The sequence below is a fragment of the Bos indicus x Bos taurus genome, chromosome 7 (assembly GCF_003369695.1).
Source record: "Bos indicus x Bos taurus breed Angus x Brahman F1 hybrid chromosome 7, Bos_hybrid_MaternalHap_v2.0, whole genome shotgun sequence".
Lineage (NCBI taxonomy): Eukaryota > Metazoa > Chordata > Mammalia > Artiodactyla > Bovidae > Bos > Bos indicus x Bos taurus.
This window is the reverse complement of record NC_040082.1, coordinates 16,900,857-16,918,401: the sequence shown is the minus strand read 5'-3', so window position 1 is coordinate 16,918,401 and position 17,545 is coordinate 16,900,857. Positions and strand designations below refer to the sequence as shown.

The following is a 17,545-nucleotide window of genomic DNA, read 5'->3' as shown; positions in this document are numbered from 1 at the left end:
TCAATGTTCTTAAATATCTTAAACGTTTTATTGTTCTTAATGTGTTTGCATCTCATATGCCCCAATCTGCAAGATTATATCTTATATTCTGTTTAACCTAAAGAGGGCTTATCTGCATATCCTGAGTAAACATTTGACAAGATAAGTAGATAATCAGGTAAAGATTAACAATTCTCTTCACACCTGTATCCCTACTAATATTTACAAAATCTGAGAACTGCACGTACTCAAATCTCCAACTACTTTATCAAAACTTAGGCAAATTCTAGTCAGAACCTTTAGACCTATGACAAATCCATTCTACTGACCACGGGTCAGGGCTTCCCTCGTAGTTCAGACAGTAAATAACCTGCCTGCAAGGCAGGAGACCTGGGTACGATCCCTGGGTTGGGAAGATCCCCTAAAGGAGGGTATGGCAACCCACTCCAGTATTCTTGCCTGGAAAATCCCATGGACAGAGGAGCCTGGTGGACTGCAGTCCATGGGGTCACAAAAAGTCAGACACGACTGAGCCACTAAGCACAGCACAGCACCACACAAGCACAATCGCAGGGCCTGAGTCTATGACGATGCTGACAACACACCAGGATGGATCTTTTAAGAATGCCACACATGCATTAGTCTGTCTTTATTTAAATAAGTTGACTTCTAAGTCCTTTATATGTAATATATTGCAAGAGCCATCCCAATTTGATAAAGTGTGAAAAAATGTATGTCCTAGAATGAATGCAATGTTCAGTTCAGTCATTCACTTGCATCCGACTCCCTGTGACCTCATAGACTGTAGCACGCCAGGCTTCCCTGTCCATCACCAACTCCCAATCTTGCTCAAACTCATGTCCATCAAGTCAGTGATGCCATCCAACCATCTCATGCTCTGTCAGCCCCTTCTGCTCCCATCTTCAATCTTTCCCAGAATCAGGGTCTTTTCTAGTGAGTCCATTCATCACATCAGGTGGCCAAAGTACTGGAATTTCAGCTTTGGCATCAGTCCTTCCAAAGAATATTCAGGGCTGATTTCCTTTAGGATTGACTGGTTGGATCTCCTTGCAGTCCAAGGGACTCTCAAGAGTCTTCTCCAACACCACACTTCAAAAGCATCAATTCTTTGGTGCTCAGCTTTTTTTATAGTCCAACTCTCACATCCATACATGACTACTGGAAAAACCATAGCTTTGAATATGACATTGAATGCAATGTGAGAGGTACATTTATATACTTACCATGTCTTCCTTCTTGTGCATAGACTACTGATTGTAATAATATATTTTGGAGATTATAAAACATGCAAAAAAATGAAATTTACAATGAAAAAGGTAAAGACAAATAATGTCTTAAAATTAACTTTTAAAATATTGTTTACTTATGAGCAACCTAGATAGCATATTCAAAAGCAGAGGCATTTACTTTGCCAACAAAGGTCCATCTAGTCAAGGCTATGGTTCTTCCTGTGGTCATGTATGGATGTGAGAGTTGGACTGTGAAGAAGGCTGAGCACGGAAGAATTGATGCTTTTGAACTGTGGTGTTGGAGAAGACTCTTCAGAGTCCCTTGGACTGCAAGGAGATCCAACCAGTCCATTCTGAAGGAGATCAGCCCTGGGATTTCTTTGGAGGGAATGATGCTGAAGCTGAAACTCTAGTACTTTGGCCACCTCATGTGAAGAGTTGACTCATTGGAAAAGACTCTGATGCTGGGAGGGATTGGGGGCAGGAGGAGAAGGGGACAACAGAGGATGAGATGGCTGGATGGCATCACTGACTCGATGGACGTGGGTCTGGGTGAACTCCGGGAGTTGGTGATGGACAGGGAGGCCTGGTGTGCTGCGATTCATGGGGTCGCAAAGAGTCGGACACGACTGAGCGACTGAACTGAACTGAACTGAATGGTATCAAATATCAGTAATACATTACTGAGTGAGGATAATGTGATTTTATATGCTTTATTCTTTTAAAAATCTGGGCTTTAATAGTTTGTAACACATTGATTCAAATGTCAGGTTATTTAGTTTGTTTCAATACTTGGTTTTAATGACCGTCATAGGTGACAAAGTCAGTACATGAACATATACATAGATACACGTGCAACCTGTGAAATCATGGCACTAGTTTTTCAATCTTAACCACCAAAAAGACAAACGTTGTCGTTGAAATCTGACTAATGAATAGTCATCACCATTATGTTAATTAATTGTTCTTGTAACAAACTGAAAATATTTCATTTTTGTATTTAAAAAAAACTTTTTGGCTGTGCTGGGTCTTTGTTGCAGTGTGGACTTTTCTGTATTTACGGTAATCGGGGGCCACGCTCCAGTGGCGGTTCGAGGCCCCTCGCTGCAGTGGATTTTCTTGTTGCAGAGCACTGGGCTCTAAGGTGTGCAGGCTTCGGCAGCTGCAGCACGCGGGCTCAGCAGTTGTGGGTCCCGAGCTCTCAAGCACATGCTCAGTACTGTGGCATGTGAGCTTAGCTGCTTCGCTGCGTGCAGGAATCTTCCGGGCTCAGGGATGGAACCCGTGTCTTCTGCATTGGCAGGCGGACTCTCCACCAGAGCCACCAGGGATGCCCTCATTTTTGTACTTTTGAGAAAAGTATTCAAAAATAACTGAAACACTTATTTGGAACATTTTAAATCAAGCTAGCAAATTCTTAAGTTCTTACGTGGTGCAGCGATGACATTTATATAGGTGATACTCGCTTTTATAAAACTAATATTTCTGGGTTTTACAAAATAAACTATCTGAATGACTTCTGATAACACTTGGCATATTTCTGCCGTCACTTTCTTTTTCAACAATCCACGTGTGAATGATGCCTGGAATACATGTGCTCTGTGGTGCTTGCTACCTCTGTTTCCTCTAAAGAATCTATTGTTTTAGTTAGAAACAATTACTCCTGAGTTTTCCCATAAAGCATTCTTTCTATTTAAAAAGTAATTTAGTGGTAAGACAATACATTCTTTGGTATATCTTTCCTTTGGTCATTGTCAAAGAAATAAAACAACTAATTCTTTGTGTGTTTGCTCTTGGGGAGAGAATTCTTTGCGTATTCACTTAGGGAGTGAATACCTAAGCTGAGCTATATCAGAAACATCTGAACCTCCATTCAATTCTTCGGTAAATCTCTTACACTGTATAATTTATTGTACTATTTATTTTTTAAAAATCTTCAGTGTTTTCCATGTTCCATCATTTTCACTATGTCAGGAAGGACAAATGTTTCCTTAAGCTAGTGACTATTTGTCTTTTAAGTTAGAATCCTCAAAAAAAAAAAAAAGGCCCCTAAGCACTTCATTATTTAGATGAATTTTGCCAAGGACTAAATTAAATATCAATCGACTTAAAACATTGCTGAAAATGATTATCAAGGTTTATCTTCATGTTTGTATGCTTAGTTTTGAAATCTTCCGCTAATCAAGAAGTCTTCAAACTATATTTAGCTAATATCTCAAGGCACAATACTTATTTTGGAGGGATTCATCTTTAACAACAAAGTATGGAAAGCCATGCTTCAGATGGTTTTCCCACTCCTTTTTTATTTATTTTTGGCCAAATCTGATCAGATTATCAGTGTTCTAACTTGAAATATGGCTGAGAAACAGTTTATGTTAGAAATAGTAATTTTCCTCAGTGTGAGGTTTTTTTTACTTTCTCACTTTGTTTTCCCTTGGATTCCCAGTAATAGTTTTAAACCGCAGTTGATTTGTTATTTCTAAGAATATGTTAAAGCCACTTGTATGTTTTGTGAGGATTAATTTTGTGAAAACTAGGTTCTGAAATACAAAGGACAACCTTAATTGATTGCTGAATGATGAAAGCTAATGAAGGAGTGAGGTTACCCTGTACATGCCCTCACTAACAACAATGTCCCCAACACACGACTGGCCTGCTCACAGACCCAGGGAGAATTCCATAACAGGCTCCATATGAAATGTCAGTAGTTTCGCTTGCTGTCTTTTCACCCACCAGAGAATTGTCTTATACACCTCCGGAGGTGTTTGTACCTATTTGTAAACATTTATACTAGTCTTCAAGAATCAAGAGGGGATCTCTCATCGACGGTTTATCCCTGACCCAATTCCAGTACCTCATATATAGTTGTAATTGACTTAGTAAATGTCTATCTATTGAATGAGTAAGTGACTTACTGTCTGGCATGAACATGTTATCTATCTTGTACGTTGTAGGGAAACTAAAGATTGAGTAATGTCAACTTAAAAGAGGACAGAAATGAAGAACAATGGTATTCTCCTATTTTCACATCCTGAAATGCACAAAATGCTTTATAAGGTCACCTTCCTCCACCACTTTCTTTTATAGTATTTATATGTGATTTGGCACTCCTGCATGCCTCTCTAAGTGTTATATTTCTACTCTTACTGATAATTTTATGAAAAAGTATTATTTAGTAAGGAAAACCATAAGAACTGGTATCGATCAATACAAACTAAGTTTTTCGGGGCAGGGGTGGGGGTGGAAACCAGAGGCCCTTTGAAATGTTATGGAAGAGTTCCAAAATACTTGTAGAAAAAAAAATTATTTGTGAATAGACCAACTTGAAAGCCACAAACAAAAAAGTGCTACTCATATGACATGCTATATAAACTATAGATCATGCCTCTTGTATTGCTCAAAATGTAGGAAATATCCCAAAGCTAGAAAGGGGAGATGGCAACAACTCTGATGAGGAAGAACTTAAGTAATGAATATCTGACATTTTCCAATTGGAATTAAATGGCTTTACTGGATTCAAAGGCAGTTTAATAGGGTTTGGACAGAATTAAAGCATTACTATGAAAGGTCACTGATAGATAATTTGATTTGAGTCTTTAATATAAGGTTCCTGGATAAGATTCACATTATTCAGGACCACTATGGAGAAGGATGAAAGAACAGCTACTTTCCTCAAATGGATTTAGGTTTAGCAGGAGTGTTTTACTGTTCAGCTGGAGTACTTTACTGTTGAGAGTTTCCTTACAGTTAGTGAAAAAATACTCTTCTTTAAAGATGAAGATAAAAAGGGAAAGATGTATTTTAAAATTCTAAAGAAGATTCATGGATACAAACAGGTAAATAAGATACATCCAAAGGAACCTTTTGAAATTCTTGGAAAGTAGAGACATCTAGATAGGAAGTAACTAACAAGAAAGGACTTGGGTAATAAAATAAATGAATAATATAGATCTTTGATAATTTTTCAGTACACTTGGTAGACACATTGCCCTGAAGAGGAACAATGCACTGAATCCAGAACCATAGGTACTAGGGGGCAATACCTGTCAGAAAAATACATGTAGCTATTAAATGGGGTGTTATTTTTTACCCAAAAGCTACACATGTAGGTGTATTAAAGAAAGAGAAGAAAGTAATAACTGGTAGTTGTACAGGAAAAACTTCAAAAAAGAATAATTAAACTGAATATCAGAGCAATCTTCTTGAGAATATGAATTTTAGGTTCCTCAATAGATTTGAAGGAAATCAGTCAAAATCATGTGACTAATCTGAACACTAACATAAACACAAAATATCACAGAAAATTTTGAATTGGTAGTTAAAAAAAGAAGAGAATTGTTTGAGTCATTTTCATTCCTAAGTTGTGTGTGTGTGTTTATTTATTTATTTTTTGATCATATGGCTTGCAGTAATGAAAATTAGGAATCCTAAATGTACATGGTAGAAAGGAGACTAATATAGTTTACAAATCTTGTAATTTTTACAATGTTACTCGTTCTCATATCCTAGAAAGTGTGCTTCTTTAGGGACGTGTTCTTAAAGAAAAATAAACGTACCTTTGCTTGATTCTTTCCCTTTGGTTTCTTTCGGAATGTAATTCCATTCTCGAGGAATGCTCTCACGCAGACCTTCAGGAACGCTGTGCTTGTTCAGGTTCGTCTCGCAGTTGCTCCCAGAGCTCATCACAGACACTACGTGCTGCACGACGTCCTTGACGGCGTCCATCAGTGCCAGTCTCAGGCATCGGACGACCGCCACCTCGGACCCTCTGCGTGTTGAGACTTTAAAACCAGACAGTACATTACAGTTAGCAGAATCCAAAGTGTCTTGTGCCCTGTTCAATTAAGAATTCAGCTTCTCAGTAATCTAGTTCAAAGCTATAGAAAGAAGAGCTGTTTTTAGCCTAGAGATCATATGATTGATAAGTAGTCCATAAACATTGGGGAAAAAAGTTACCCCTTGGTAATCAAGGGAATAGTAGCCAGAATGACAGTGAATAAAACAGTATTCGCTAGTACTCTGGGGACTCTACTGGTGGATATATAACTTGTATAAACTTCTTAGATGACACAACAATTGCAAAAGCTTTGACACTTACCTATTAACACATTTATTCTTTCTCTGGAAATTTATCCTAAGAAATTAATTATGATTATGTAAAGAATAAAATAAAAAATTGGAAATAATCTAAATGTCCAACAACTAGGGATTTATTTAATTAGCTTAGGGCTTCCTTGGTGGCTCAAATGGTAAAGAATCCACCTGCAATGCCGTTGACCTGGGTTTGATCCCTGGATTGGGAAGATCTCCTGGAGGAGGGCATGGCAACCCACTTCAGTAGTCTCGCCTGGAGAATCCCCATGGACAAAAGAGCCTGGCAGGCTACAGTCCATGGGGTCGCAAAGAGTCAGACATGACTGAGTGACTAAGCACAGCACATCCATATTCGCAATAAAGTCATATTGATTAGAAAAAAAAGAAGCTTAGAAAATAGTATGATATATTATATTTATTAAAAAATACATGTTTACATACACATGGAAGGCAATGGCAACCCACTCCAGTACTCTTGCCTGGAAAATCCCATGGGTGGAGGAGCCTGGAAGGCTGCAGTCCATGGGGTCGCGAAGAGTCGGACACAACTGAGCGACTCACTTTCACTTTTCACTTTCATGCATTGGAGAAGGAAATGGCAACCCACTCCAGTGTTCTTGCCTGGAGAATCCCAGGGATGGGGGAGCCTGGTGGGCTGCCGTCTATGGGGTCGCACAGAGTCGGACATGACTGAAGCGACTTAGCAGCAGTAGCAGCAGCAGCAGAAAAGAATTAAAAGATACTCTACAATGTTGATGGTGCTTATCAATGACTAATGGTATTTCAGGTGATTTTCCTTTTCCTTTCCTTCTTCTTCTTTGACTTTTTCTTCCCTCCTTCCCTCTTTTCTTTCCTCCCTTCTTTCTAATAAGTATCACCTGCAATGATTATGTGTTACTTATGTGATAAATACAATAAAAGTTTTTGTTTGTTTTTAATGACTGGGAAGTTCAGGGATCATTATTTGAATCAACAGAGACGAGCATCAATATGATTTTCCCCCTCAAATTTCACGGTGATATTTCTCAAATGACAACCCACTGTAAAAACCACCATAGTGCTGAAACTAAAAGCTGGACTTTAAAAAAGAGAAACAAAATTGACAAACTTTTAGCCAGACTCATGAAGAAAAAAGAGAGAGGGTCCAAATCAATAAAATCAGAAATGAAAAAGGAGAAGTTATATCTGACATCACAGAAATAAAAATGATTCTAAGAGACTACAATTACACAGCCATAAAACGGACAATCTAGAAGAAATGGACAAATTACTAGATATGTACAATATCCTAAGACTGAACCAGGAAGAAATAAAAACTATGAACAGACCAATTACCAGCAATGATACCAAATTTGTAATTTAGAAAAACTCTCAACAAACACAAGTCCAGGACCAGATGGCTTCACAGGTGAAAGCTACCAAACATTTAGAGAAGAGGTAAGACCTGGTCTTCTCAATCTATTCCCAAAAATTGCACAGAGGAAGAAATACTTCCAAACTCATTCTGTATACAAGGCCAGCCTCATCCTGATACTAAAACTAGACAAAGATAGCACACAAAAAAGAAAAATCACAGCCCAATATCACTGATGGACATAGATGCAAAAATCCTCACCAAAATGTCAACAAACTGAACGTAAGAATACACTAAAAGGATCATACACAACACGAAGTTGGATTTATAAGAGGAATACAAGGGTTTTACAGTATCTGCAAATCAGGGACTTCCCTGGTGGTCCGATAGTTAAGAATCCATCTTGCAATGCAAGGAACACAAGTTTAATCCCTGGTCAGGAAACTAAGATCCATGAAGCCCACACTCTGCAATTACTGGGCCTGTGGACTCTGGAGGCTGCGGGCCACAACTCGAGAGCCCATGTGCCAAAACCACTGAGCCTGAACAGTGCAGTCAGAGTCCATGTACCACAGCAAAAGATCCTGCATGATGTAATGAAGATTCTGCATGCCATAACTAAGACCTTACTCAGCCAAATTAATTAATTATTTTAAAAAAAGAGAATTTCAGAAAAAAGTGGTGATGGGGGTGGGGGGGAAGATAAAATACCCCGTGAGAATGGCTGAAAATTTTCCAAATATAATAAAAACTAAACATCCTCAGATATGAGAAGCTCAACAATCCCTAAGCAGAATACAAAATAAACGAAAACAAAGCACATCATAATTAAATTGCTGCAAAGTAGTGATAAAGAGAACAATCTTAACATGAGCAACACAAAGAAGACACATTACATAACTGGAAGCAAACACTTTAAAACCTAAAGTGATTTATCATCAGAAACAGTGCAAGCCATAAAATAGAAAAATGCCTTGAAAGTCCCGAGTGAAAAAAAAAATGAGAGAAAAATCTCTGAACCCAAAAGTACATGTCTGATGAAAAATATGTCAAATATGAAGATAAAGCCTGTTTTCATGCAATCAAATCAAATTAAATGAATTGATGGCAGAAAATTTTTAGTCCATTAAAGGAAATACTTAAGGTAGAAGGAAAATGATATCTGTCAGAAACTCAGATCTACACAAGTAAAAGAAGAGTACCAGAAATGATAGCTAGATGGACAAATATGAAAGACTTTCTTCTCATTTCTTGCTTCTTTAAGCTATAACTGACTGGAACAAAAGTCTGGAACTGGAACTGAAACAATAGTCTGTAGCGTTGATAACATTAGTAGAAATAAAATGCATGATGACACATGTAAAGAATACGAAGAGTAAACAGAAATATACTTGTGTAAGATTCTTACATTATATGTAAACTGTGATGAGTCAAAGATAACTCATCACAAGATGTAAACCTTGGAACAACTACCAAAATAAATATAGAATTATATCAAATAAGCCATTGGCAAAGAAAGCCTGTAATACTGAAATATATCCAGTTAATCCAAAGAAGATCAAAATAGATATTAAAAGGAACAACGTTGGAGCAAACAGAAAACAAAGAATAATACAGTCATGTAGCTAAAAGTGTCAGAACAGAGGATCCACACGTAGACATGGATTTGATCAATTGTCCACTTGATTTCTGACAAAAGCACTGAAGTAATTCAAACTGGGAAAGAATAGTGATTTCTAAAAATGATGCTGGGAAAATTGTATATGTATATGAAAATGTATGGTGGCGGTTTAGTCGCTAAGTCCTGTCCAACTCTTGCGACCCCATGGACCAAAGGCTCCTCTGTCCATGGGATCCTCCAGACAAGAATTACTGGAGTGGGTTGCCATGCGCTCCTCCAGGGGATCTTCCCGACCCAGGGATCAAACCTGCATCTTCTGTGGCTCTTGCATTGCAAGCAATTCTTACCACTGAGCCACCAAGGAAGACCTCTTTAAAACTCAGTAAGACAATCTAATTAATAAATGAAGGAACGTTTTAAACAGATATTTTTCAAAAGAATTTTTTCAAATGACTGTTAAAAACATGAAGATATGTTTGACGTCATTAATCACCATGGAATTGTAAATTAAAATCACAGTGAGATAATAGCATATACTCCTTAGAATGATTAAAAGCAAAAAGGCAATTCCAAGTGTTGGTGAGGGCACAGAGCAACCCAAACTCTCTCACATAATGGGTGGGAAGGTAAAAGGACGGGATTACGTTGAAAAACAGTTTAGTAGTTCCTTATAAAGTTTAACTCAGTGTGTGCTAAAGACATGTGTTTCTCTTAAAAGTAAAAGGGAGTTAAGGAATAGAGTGAAGCACAAAGTAACTTGTGCTTTGATATTTTCATTTGCCCAACTAAATATTGTTGACCTACTTTCAGAGTACAGGCCTGCAATGATTGCTACCAAATCTATTTCTTACAGTGTATTGGCCTTTGAAATGCCCACATGAGATACCCAACGTAATTGTTTTTTTAATAATTTTTATCTTCTGTAATCTTTTTTTAAATGGATATTTTCACTCTTGTTTTTCTTCCTAGTTATGTTCATTCTAAGGAGTTATATCTAATTATGAAGCCAATTTATATATTTCATTACTGAATTCATATATTCATAAAGCAAATGTTTCAAAAAGTTTAGTCTAATAGAAAAAAATAAAGAAAATAACAAGGCCCGTGATCAGAATTCCATTTTTTTGTTCGGATTCTACGATTTAATCAGTGAACAATCTCAGGCAAGTCTCTTAACATTTCTTGCTGTGCTTAGTCGCTCAGTCATCTCTGATTCTTTTCAACCCCACAGACTGAAGCCCGCCAGGCTCCGCTGTCCATGGCGATTTCCCAGGCAGGAATACTGGAGTGGATTGCCATGCCCTCCTCCAGGGGATCTTCCCAGCCCAGGGATAGAACCCAGGTCTGCTGCATTGCAGGCAGATTCTTTACCAGCTGATCTACCAGGGAAGCCCAGCAAGAAAATGAGGATACTGCCTTCTTTGTTTTCACCTTTTTACTCTAAAATGATAAGACTGTGATGTCTTATGGATAAGCTATACAGAAATCATAGCGTGTTTCAAGAGGAAGAAAATAAACCAGTTTTTTAAGTAATGCACTCTAGTCAATCTGGATAAGTTCATAATATTTACTGAAGCATAGATCTATTAGTGGTAAAATGCAAATATTGTGGGATTATGATTATGTGTCTCAGCTATATTTCCTTGAAACCTATTATTTTTCAAGTCAAACAGAAACCACAGTAAAAGACTTAGTTTTCTTATGAATTGGTCTATCTTATTAGGGATTTTAAGATCATTGTAATTGGTAACAGAAGAATAGGAGACTTACAAAGATTTAAATAGGAGAGAAAAAAAAAAGGCACAGTCCCTCATGACCACTGCAATGTCTTAGTTTCTTTCAATTCAATAAAGTCTACATCAGAAATAATGCTCTCTTGCGGCTCAGCTGGTGAAGAATCCGCCTGCAACGCGGGAGACCTGGGTTCGATCCCTGGGTTGGGAAAATCTCCTGGAGAAGGGAAAGGCTACCCACTCCAGTATTCTGAACTGGAGAATTCCATGGACTGTACAGTCCATGGGGTTGCAAAGAGTCGGACACGACTGAGCAATTCTTACTTTCACTTTAAACTAGAAGACTGCCTGTTTTTGGATAAAAAGGAAACAGTAAGGGAATACATGAAAACTAGAAAATACAACTTTAAAAGGAGATAAGTTAACGTTGATGGAGAAATAACTTGCACAAAGGCCAAGGATGTTTCAGCACTTTGAAGTTCTGCCCCTTTGAGCCCGTGACGAAATCTGGTCTCTGTGAACATCTGTACTACCCGTTCCTATTCCAAGAGACTTTTCTGACCTGGGGGAGGAGGGTTTGCTCAACGTGTAGATGGGAGAGAAGACTAATTAGGGGCAAGGAGCAGTTTCGCTTTCTCAGGCCACCACCTAAAATCCATTGATCTCTTCAAAGTCATTTTCAGTATGGTTTTGTGCTGAGTGTCAGATGGTTCAAGAACTTAAGAACTAAAAGATAAATTATGGTTGAAGCAAGTGGGTCCCCGATTCTTTATAATCTTGTGAGACAATTCAGCTCTTATCCTCACCAAAAATGACTCAAAACAGCAGGGGGTAGAGGAGCTTTCAAGGTTGTTTTTCTTTCAGTTTAATAAAGTCTACATCAGAAATAATGCTCTCTTTTAAACCAGCAGACTGACCATTTGGGGGGTAAAAAAAGAACCAGTGAGGAATATATGAAAACTAGAAAATAAGACTTTAAAAGGAGATAATTATCACAGAGTCTCTAAGTGATAGATTCAAGGTTTTGAAATCATTACATAAAGCTATATATTGCTACTTTGCAGTGATAATGACCAAGAGAAGATGTAACATAATGACTTAAAAATAGTTAAAAGGATAGTCAAGTCACGTCTGGAGGATAGCTAAAAAGTACAGGAAGAATGAAACCATGATTATGAGCCAGTTAGATTTTTTAATATGGATTCTATTAAGTATTTTATGGAAATGGTGGTTCCAAAACAGTGTATAAGAAAGCATTTAGGTTGAAAACCAAATGTAAATGATATATATAGTTAAAGGACTGACAGGATAACCCCTAAATCCTCATCCTTCATTGTCCCAAGACATTAAGTACAGAGATTTAAAGACAGAATATTAAGGATCAAACAATGTGAGAATGTTTACACCTGGTCCTGAAGGTGGGGTAACCCACGAACACTTCTTATTCAGACATGTAACTCATTCTGACTTTACCATCCACTCGAGCTGTGGGCAGAACAACACAGCTGGAGAAAACACAGTACCCCTGAAACAATGATAGGACTTACTTAAATGTCTAGAGAGAGCCATTGCTGTTGCTGCTGCTAAGTCACTTCAGTCGTGTCCGACTCTGTGCGAGCCCATAAACGGCAGCCCACCAGGCTCCCCCATCCCTGGGATTCTCCAGGCAAGAATACTGGAGTGGGTTGCCATTTCCTTCTCCAATGCATGAAAGTGAAAAGTCAAAGTGAAGTCACTCAGTCATGTCCAACTCTTAGCGACCCCATGGACTGCAGCCCACCAGGCTCCTCTGTCCATGGGATTTTCCAGGCAAGAGTACCGGAGTGGGGTGCCATTGCCTTCTCCGATAGAGAGCCACTAGGCTGGTCATAATAAATTCCATTTACATATGAAGAAAACTGGCCAGCAGGTTTATCCATCAGTTTGTTTAATAAAAGCATCTGAGAAGCACAAAGTATTTTTTTACATTTTACTAATTTCTTACATGTTTAATAGCAAAACATCATCTGTGGTAAATGTTAAATTTTTAATAAAAAAAGAAAATCCGCATAACATAATTTCTAGGTAATAACTTCCCCTCTCACCTTGTACCAAGTATGTTAAATTTTGATGGGAATTAACGGTTAATGATTCCCCAAAGTAGCCTGTATACTGAAAAAAATGTAAGATAACCTTTTACAAATAACAGATTCGGCAAAACTGACATCAATAAACTTTTACAAATGTCTTTAAAGATATATTTGAGTATCTATAAAACACTTCTTTTACAAATAGTAACTTTCTCATACCTGGAATGTTGTATAACAAGTCCCATAATTGTTCTTCTTCCATGTAACTCACAAAGACATTTCCAAATGTTTGTGGAGAGAAAGTGCAGTGGTACAATACTTGAAAGACAGCTTCTACCACACTGGATCCTTGGTTCAGATTATTTTCTGTATTGGAACCTTGTTCTTGAAAGGTACATTCTTGAAAAGAATAAAAATGATTTAGTAAGGTAGGTATCAATGAATATGATTACATTCCTATTCCTAATACTAGCATAACAGTGTAAAAATGTGTTTGATTATTATTTGCATAATAGGAGAAATGCCATATTCTTTCAGATCAAAGGTCCATTCCCCAAACCCAGTATAATTTCTGAGAGAATCATGGATATTTGTGGGGGAAAAGTTGTGAGAAAAACCACATGACATCATGTCAAAGGGCAACAGTAGTTTACTTTTATGACAGAATTCTTTATCCTCTTAAAGAAACATTTTTCATTTCTTTTCTCATTTAAAAGTAACACACATTCATTCTAAAAACTGTAAAAAAAATTCAGACTAAGAAACTAAGAAAACTAAAAGTGCACCAAATCCTACCAACCAGTGATTGTTACTATATTTAGAGCAGTATTTCATTCATATTATATACAAATATACACTATATATGTGTGTGTGTGTGTTTAACTTGAACATCAAACAGAATTATTTTATATACTCCTTAATATTGAAAATCTACTTATAACTAGTTGAATCTTTGTATCTCTCTTTGGGATTTTTGTTCTGAACATTATATACCCTTTATTCAGAACATAAATTTCATAGGAAATTCATAGTTATAGTGTTCTCAGTCTTATGCTATCAATTCTACAAATAAATTTATAAATGTTTCTCAAACCCATAGCTTCCTGTCATTTCAGAATGAAGAGCTTTCTCAGCTTGTTTCTCAATAAAATCAAATAGGAATTCCTACAAATGTTGGGGGCCGGCGTGAGGCACTCCGCCCATGGCAAAGGTCATGAGGAAGGAGGCTCGACATACGCAAAGGCGGGATCGAGCCTCAGGAGTCCCCCTGGAAATTCTCGAGCATCTACCCCCATAACCAGAGCCTGCCTACTTTACTACTTTGTGCTCTCCCCTACACCTCTGACTTTACGGGGGGCTGTCCCCCACCACCTCTTTCGGAGAAGGAGTTAACTTAGAGCTCCAGTTAATAATAATTCCTGGGCGTGACAGGAGTGTTTCAACCTACAAACTCCTCTGAAGGTTCTCTAGCCTGCCTGACAGGCTTGTCCGGCCACATGTGATTGCTCACAGCCTCCCAACCATGAGAGGCACGAGATGCTTTAAACGTTCTAAAAACAGGTTCCTTAGAAAAGTTAGAAAACCATTAGTATAAGTATAGTGGGCTAATTAGAAATTATATTGGTGAAGGGTTTTTCATTTGTTGAGCCAATGTTTACTGCTAAGTCTCCACATCCCCTGCCCTTTTACACATTAATGAATATATAGAAGAAATAAGTATTAACCTTTGATACTAATCACATTAGACCTTGGGCTAAGCAAATTCTTTCCTTAATTAAAACCCACTACACCCTCAACCTATAGGAATGTAACTTTATCTGGTACCTTCAGAAAGTGGCGTCTGTTTTAAGAATAATCAACCTTGGAGAAATAAGTGTTCTGGTTGACTGACCACTGTCATAAGGAGAGGGCCATAAATTGTCAGCAGGCCCCCTGGCCAGAAGATGATGAAACACCCCTAAGACTTCTGTCTACATTTGTATGAAGCACCTGACTTAAAGTCAGGACTGCTGTTCCCACGTGACTTTTGTATAACACCTCAGTGTATAAAAACAGACCCTGGAAAATAAAGAATTGGGATCAGTTCCTCGAAAGACTGGTCTCCCCATGTCACTCTCTCTCTCACTCTGGTTGAGTCTCCATCTGGAGCGCGGAACCTGCCATGCTTACTAATTATGCCTGGGCTTCTAAGATCCAACTGGGGAGGCCTCAGTGTCTCCTCTCCTTTGGAAGAACGGCCTACGTAAGTGGTGCAAGCTTCTTGTCTTGAAGTTTTATTGGTCTCCCACGTAAACCAAGCTACTCAGCCTCTTTTCTCCACTGAATTTTCCTACTGAGCTATCCTCATTCTATTACTCTTTACATCTTTAATTAATATAGAATTGAAGCTATTGTATCCTGATCCTCGCCGACACCGTCCCCGCTTCGAACTCCCTGGATCAGACGGGGCTGGACCCCGGCACACAAAGACACATTCATTTTAATCGCCCTTCTTAGTCCTCCTCTGGCTCCATTACCACTCTTCAAAGATCAGTTCCTCTACTGTTGCATTGACAGGTTGGACTGAAAAGGTGAAGTAATTTCTCTCTTGTTTAGACAGTTAGCATGCTATGTCCAGTATCATATGTAAAAGTATTCTTGAGTTAAAGATAATAATGACTCACGTTTCTCATAATTTAAATATATTGAAGAAACACAATCTAGATCATTTTGGAATAAGTACATTTATTTTCTTGCTCATTTGGAAGCTCATCACTTCTATAGTTCTTCTTGATAATTTTACTTCCATGATTTGATTTTCATCATCTAGAGAGTCTTCCCTAGGATTTTTGCTGGAACTATTGATAAAACGGTGTCCTCCTTTGTCTGGGGCTGCTAAGCTGGTAGAAAGTAGGCTGGAAGTTACTAATGTCCATTCTGGGGAGAACTCCACGGAGAACCCATCACTTCATGCCAAATAGACGGGGTAACAGTGGAAACAGTGACAGACTTTATTTTTGGGGGCTCCAAAATCACTGCAGATGGTGACTGCAGTCATGAAATTAAAAGACGCTTGCTCCTTGGAAGAAAAGTTATGACCAATCTAGACAGCATATTAAAAAGCAGAGACATTACTTTGCCAACAAAGGTCCATCTAGTCAAGGCTATGGTTTTCCGAGTAGTCATGTATGGATGTGAGAGTTGGACTATAAAGAAAGCTGAGTGCAGAACTTTTGAACTGTGGTGATGGAGAAGACTCTTGAGAGTCCCTTGGACTGCAAGGAGATCCAACCAGTCCATCCTAAAGGAGATCAGTCTTGGGTGTTCGTTGGAAGGACTGATGTTGAAGCTGAAACCTTGATGCTGGGAAAGATTGAGGGTGGGAGGATAAGAGGATGACAGAGGATGAGATGGCTGGATGGCATCACCGATTCAATGGACATGAGTTTGAGTAAACTTCAGGAGTTGGAGATGAACAGGGAGGCCTGGTGTGCTGCAGTCCATGGGGTCACAAAGAGTCAGACACGACTGAGTGAACTGAACTGAACTGAACCAAACCATTGAGAACCCAGCCAATAAAGTAAGTAGAACCAAGAGATGGCACAGTCCTGATGGGATGACACTGTGTGAGAGCCTGGATCCAGCACGCCTGTATACTTACGTTAGTGGAGCTGATAAATTACCCTTTTTGGTTAAATCAGGTTAATTTGGGTTTCTGCCACTTGCATTCTAAAGGGTCCTAAGCTTTTCATCAAGCATAAAAGGTTAAATGACAAACAATCCTAGTTCAGGCATTCATAATTTCACCTTTTTTTTATCCAAATAGTTTCCTCAGTTCTCCCTGCCTTTCTGTCCCTCCAATTCACCTTATATTCAGTATCAGTTATCCTTTATGTCATTGCCCCATGTTTAAACCTTCCCCTGCTACTGCACTTTCTTAGAAATTCCTGAACCTCACGATCCAGAGTTTCCACAATCTTTCCCAAACTATGTTTTAATCCCCAGACCTCTGCTCCTCCCTAACTAGTGTACTTGTTTCCCTTGCACACGTTCCCTCCCATCTCCTTTTGTTGGTCTCTACCACTTCAGTTCAATTCAGTTCAGTTGCTCAGTCATGTCCGACTCTTTGCAATCCCATGGACGGCAGCATGCCAGGCCTCCCTATCCATCACCAACTCCCGGAGTTTACCCAAACTCATGTCCATTGAGTTGGTGATGCCATCCAGCCATCTCATCCTCTGTCATCCCCTTCTCCTCTTGCCCTCAATCTTTCCCAGAATCAAGGTCTTTTCCAATGAGTCAGCTCTTCGCATGAGGTGGCCAAAGGATTGGAGTTTCAGCTTCAACATCAGTCCTTCCAATAAACACCCAGGGCTGATCTCCTTTAGAATGGACTGGTTGGATCTCCTTGCAGTCCAAGGGACTCACAAGGATCTTCTTCAACACCACAGTTCAAAAGCATCAAT

General features: G+C 38.6%; 1 protein-coding gene across 3 annotated transcripts in view; it reads right to left on the bottom strand.

Moving 5' to 3' along the window:
- Positions 1-17,545, bottom strand: part of KIAA0825 (KIAA0825 ortholog) — a 428,728-nt gene that overhangs the window by 213,671 nt on the left and 197,512 nt on the right. For all 3 annotated transcript variants that reach the window (XM_027545600.1, XM_027545602.1, XM_027545601.1), the window contains 2 exons: positions 13,320-13,499; positions 5,786-6,010 (listed from right to left, as the gene is read on the bottom strand). In XM_027545600.1, coding sequence (XP_027401401.1) covers positions 5,786-6,010; positions 13,320-13,499 — 405 coding nt within the window. The remainder of the gene's footprint in view (positions 1-5,785; positions 6,011-13,319; positions 13,500-17,545) is intronic.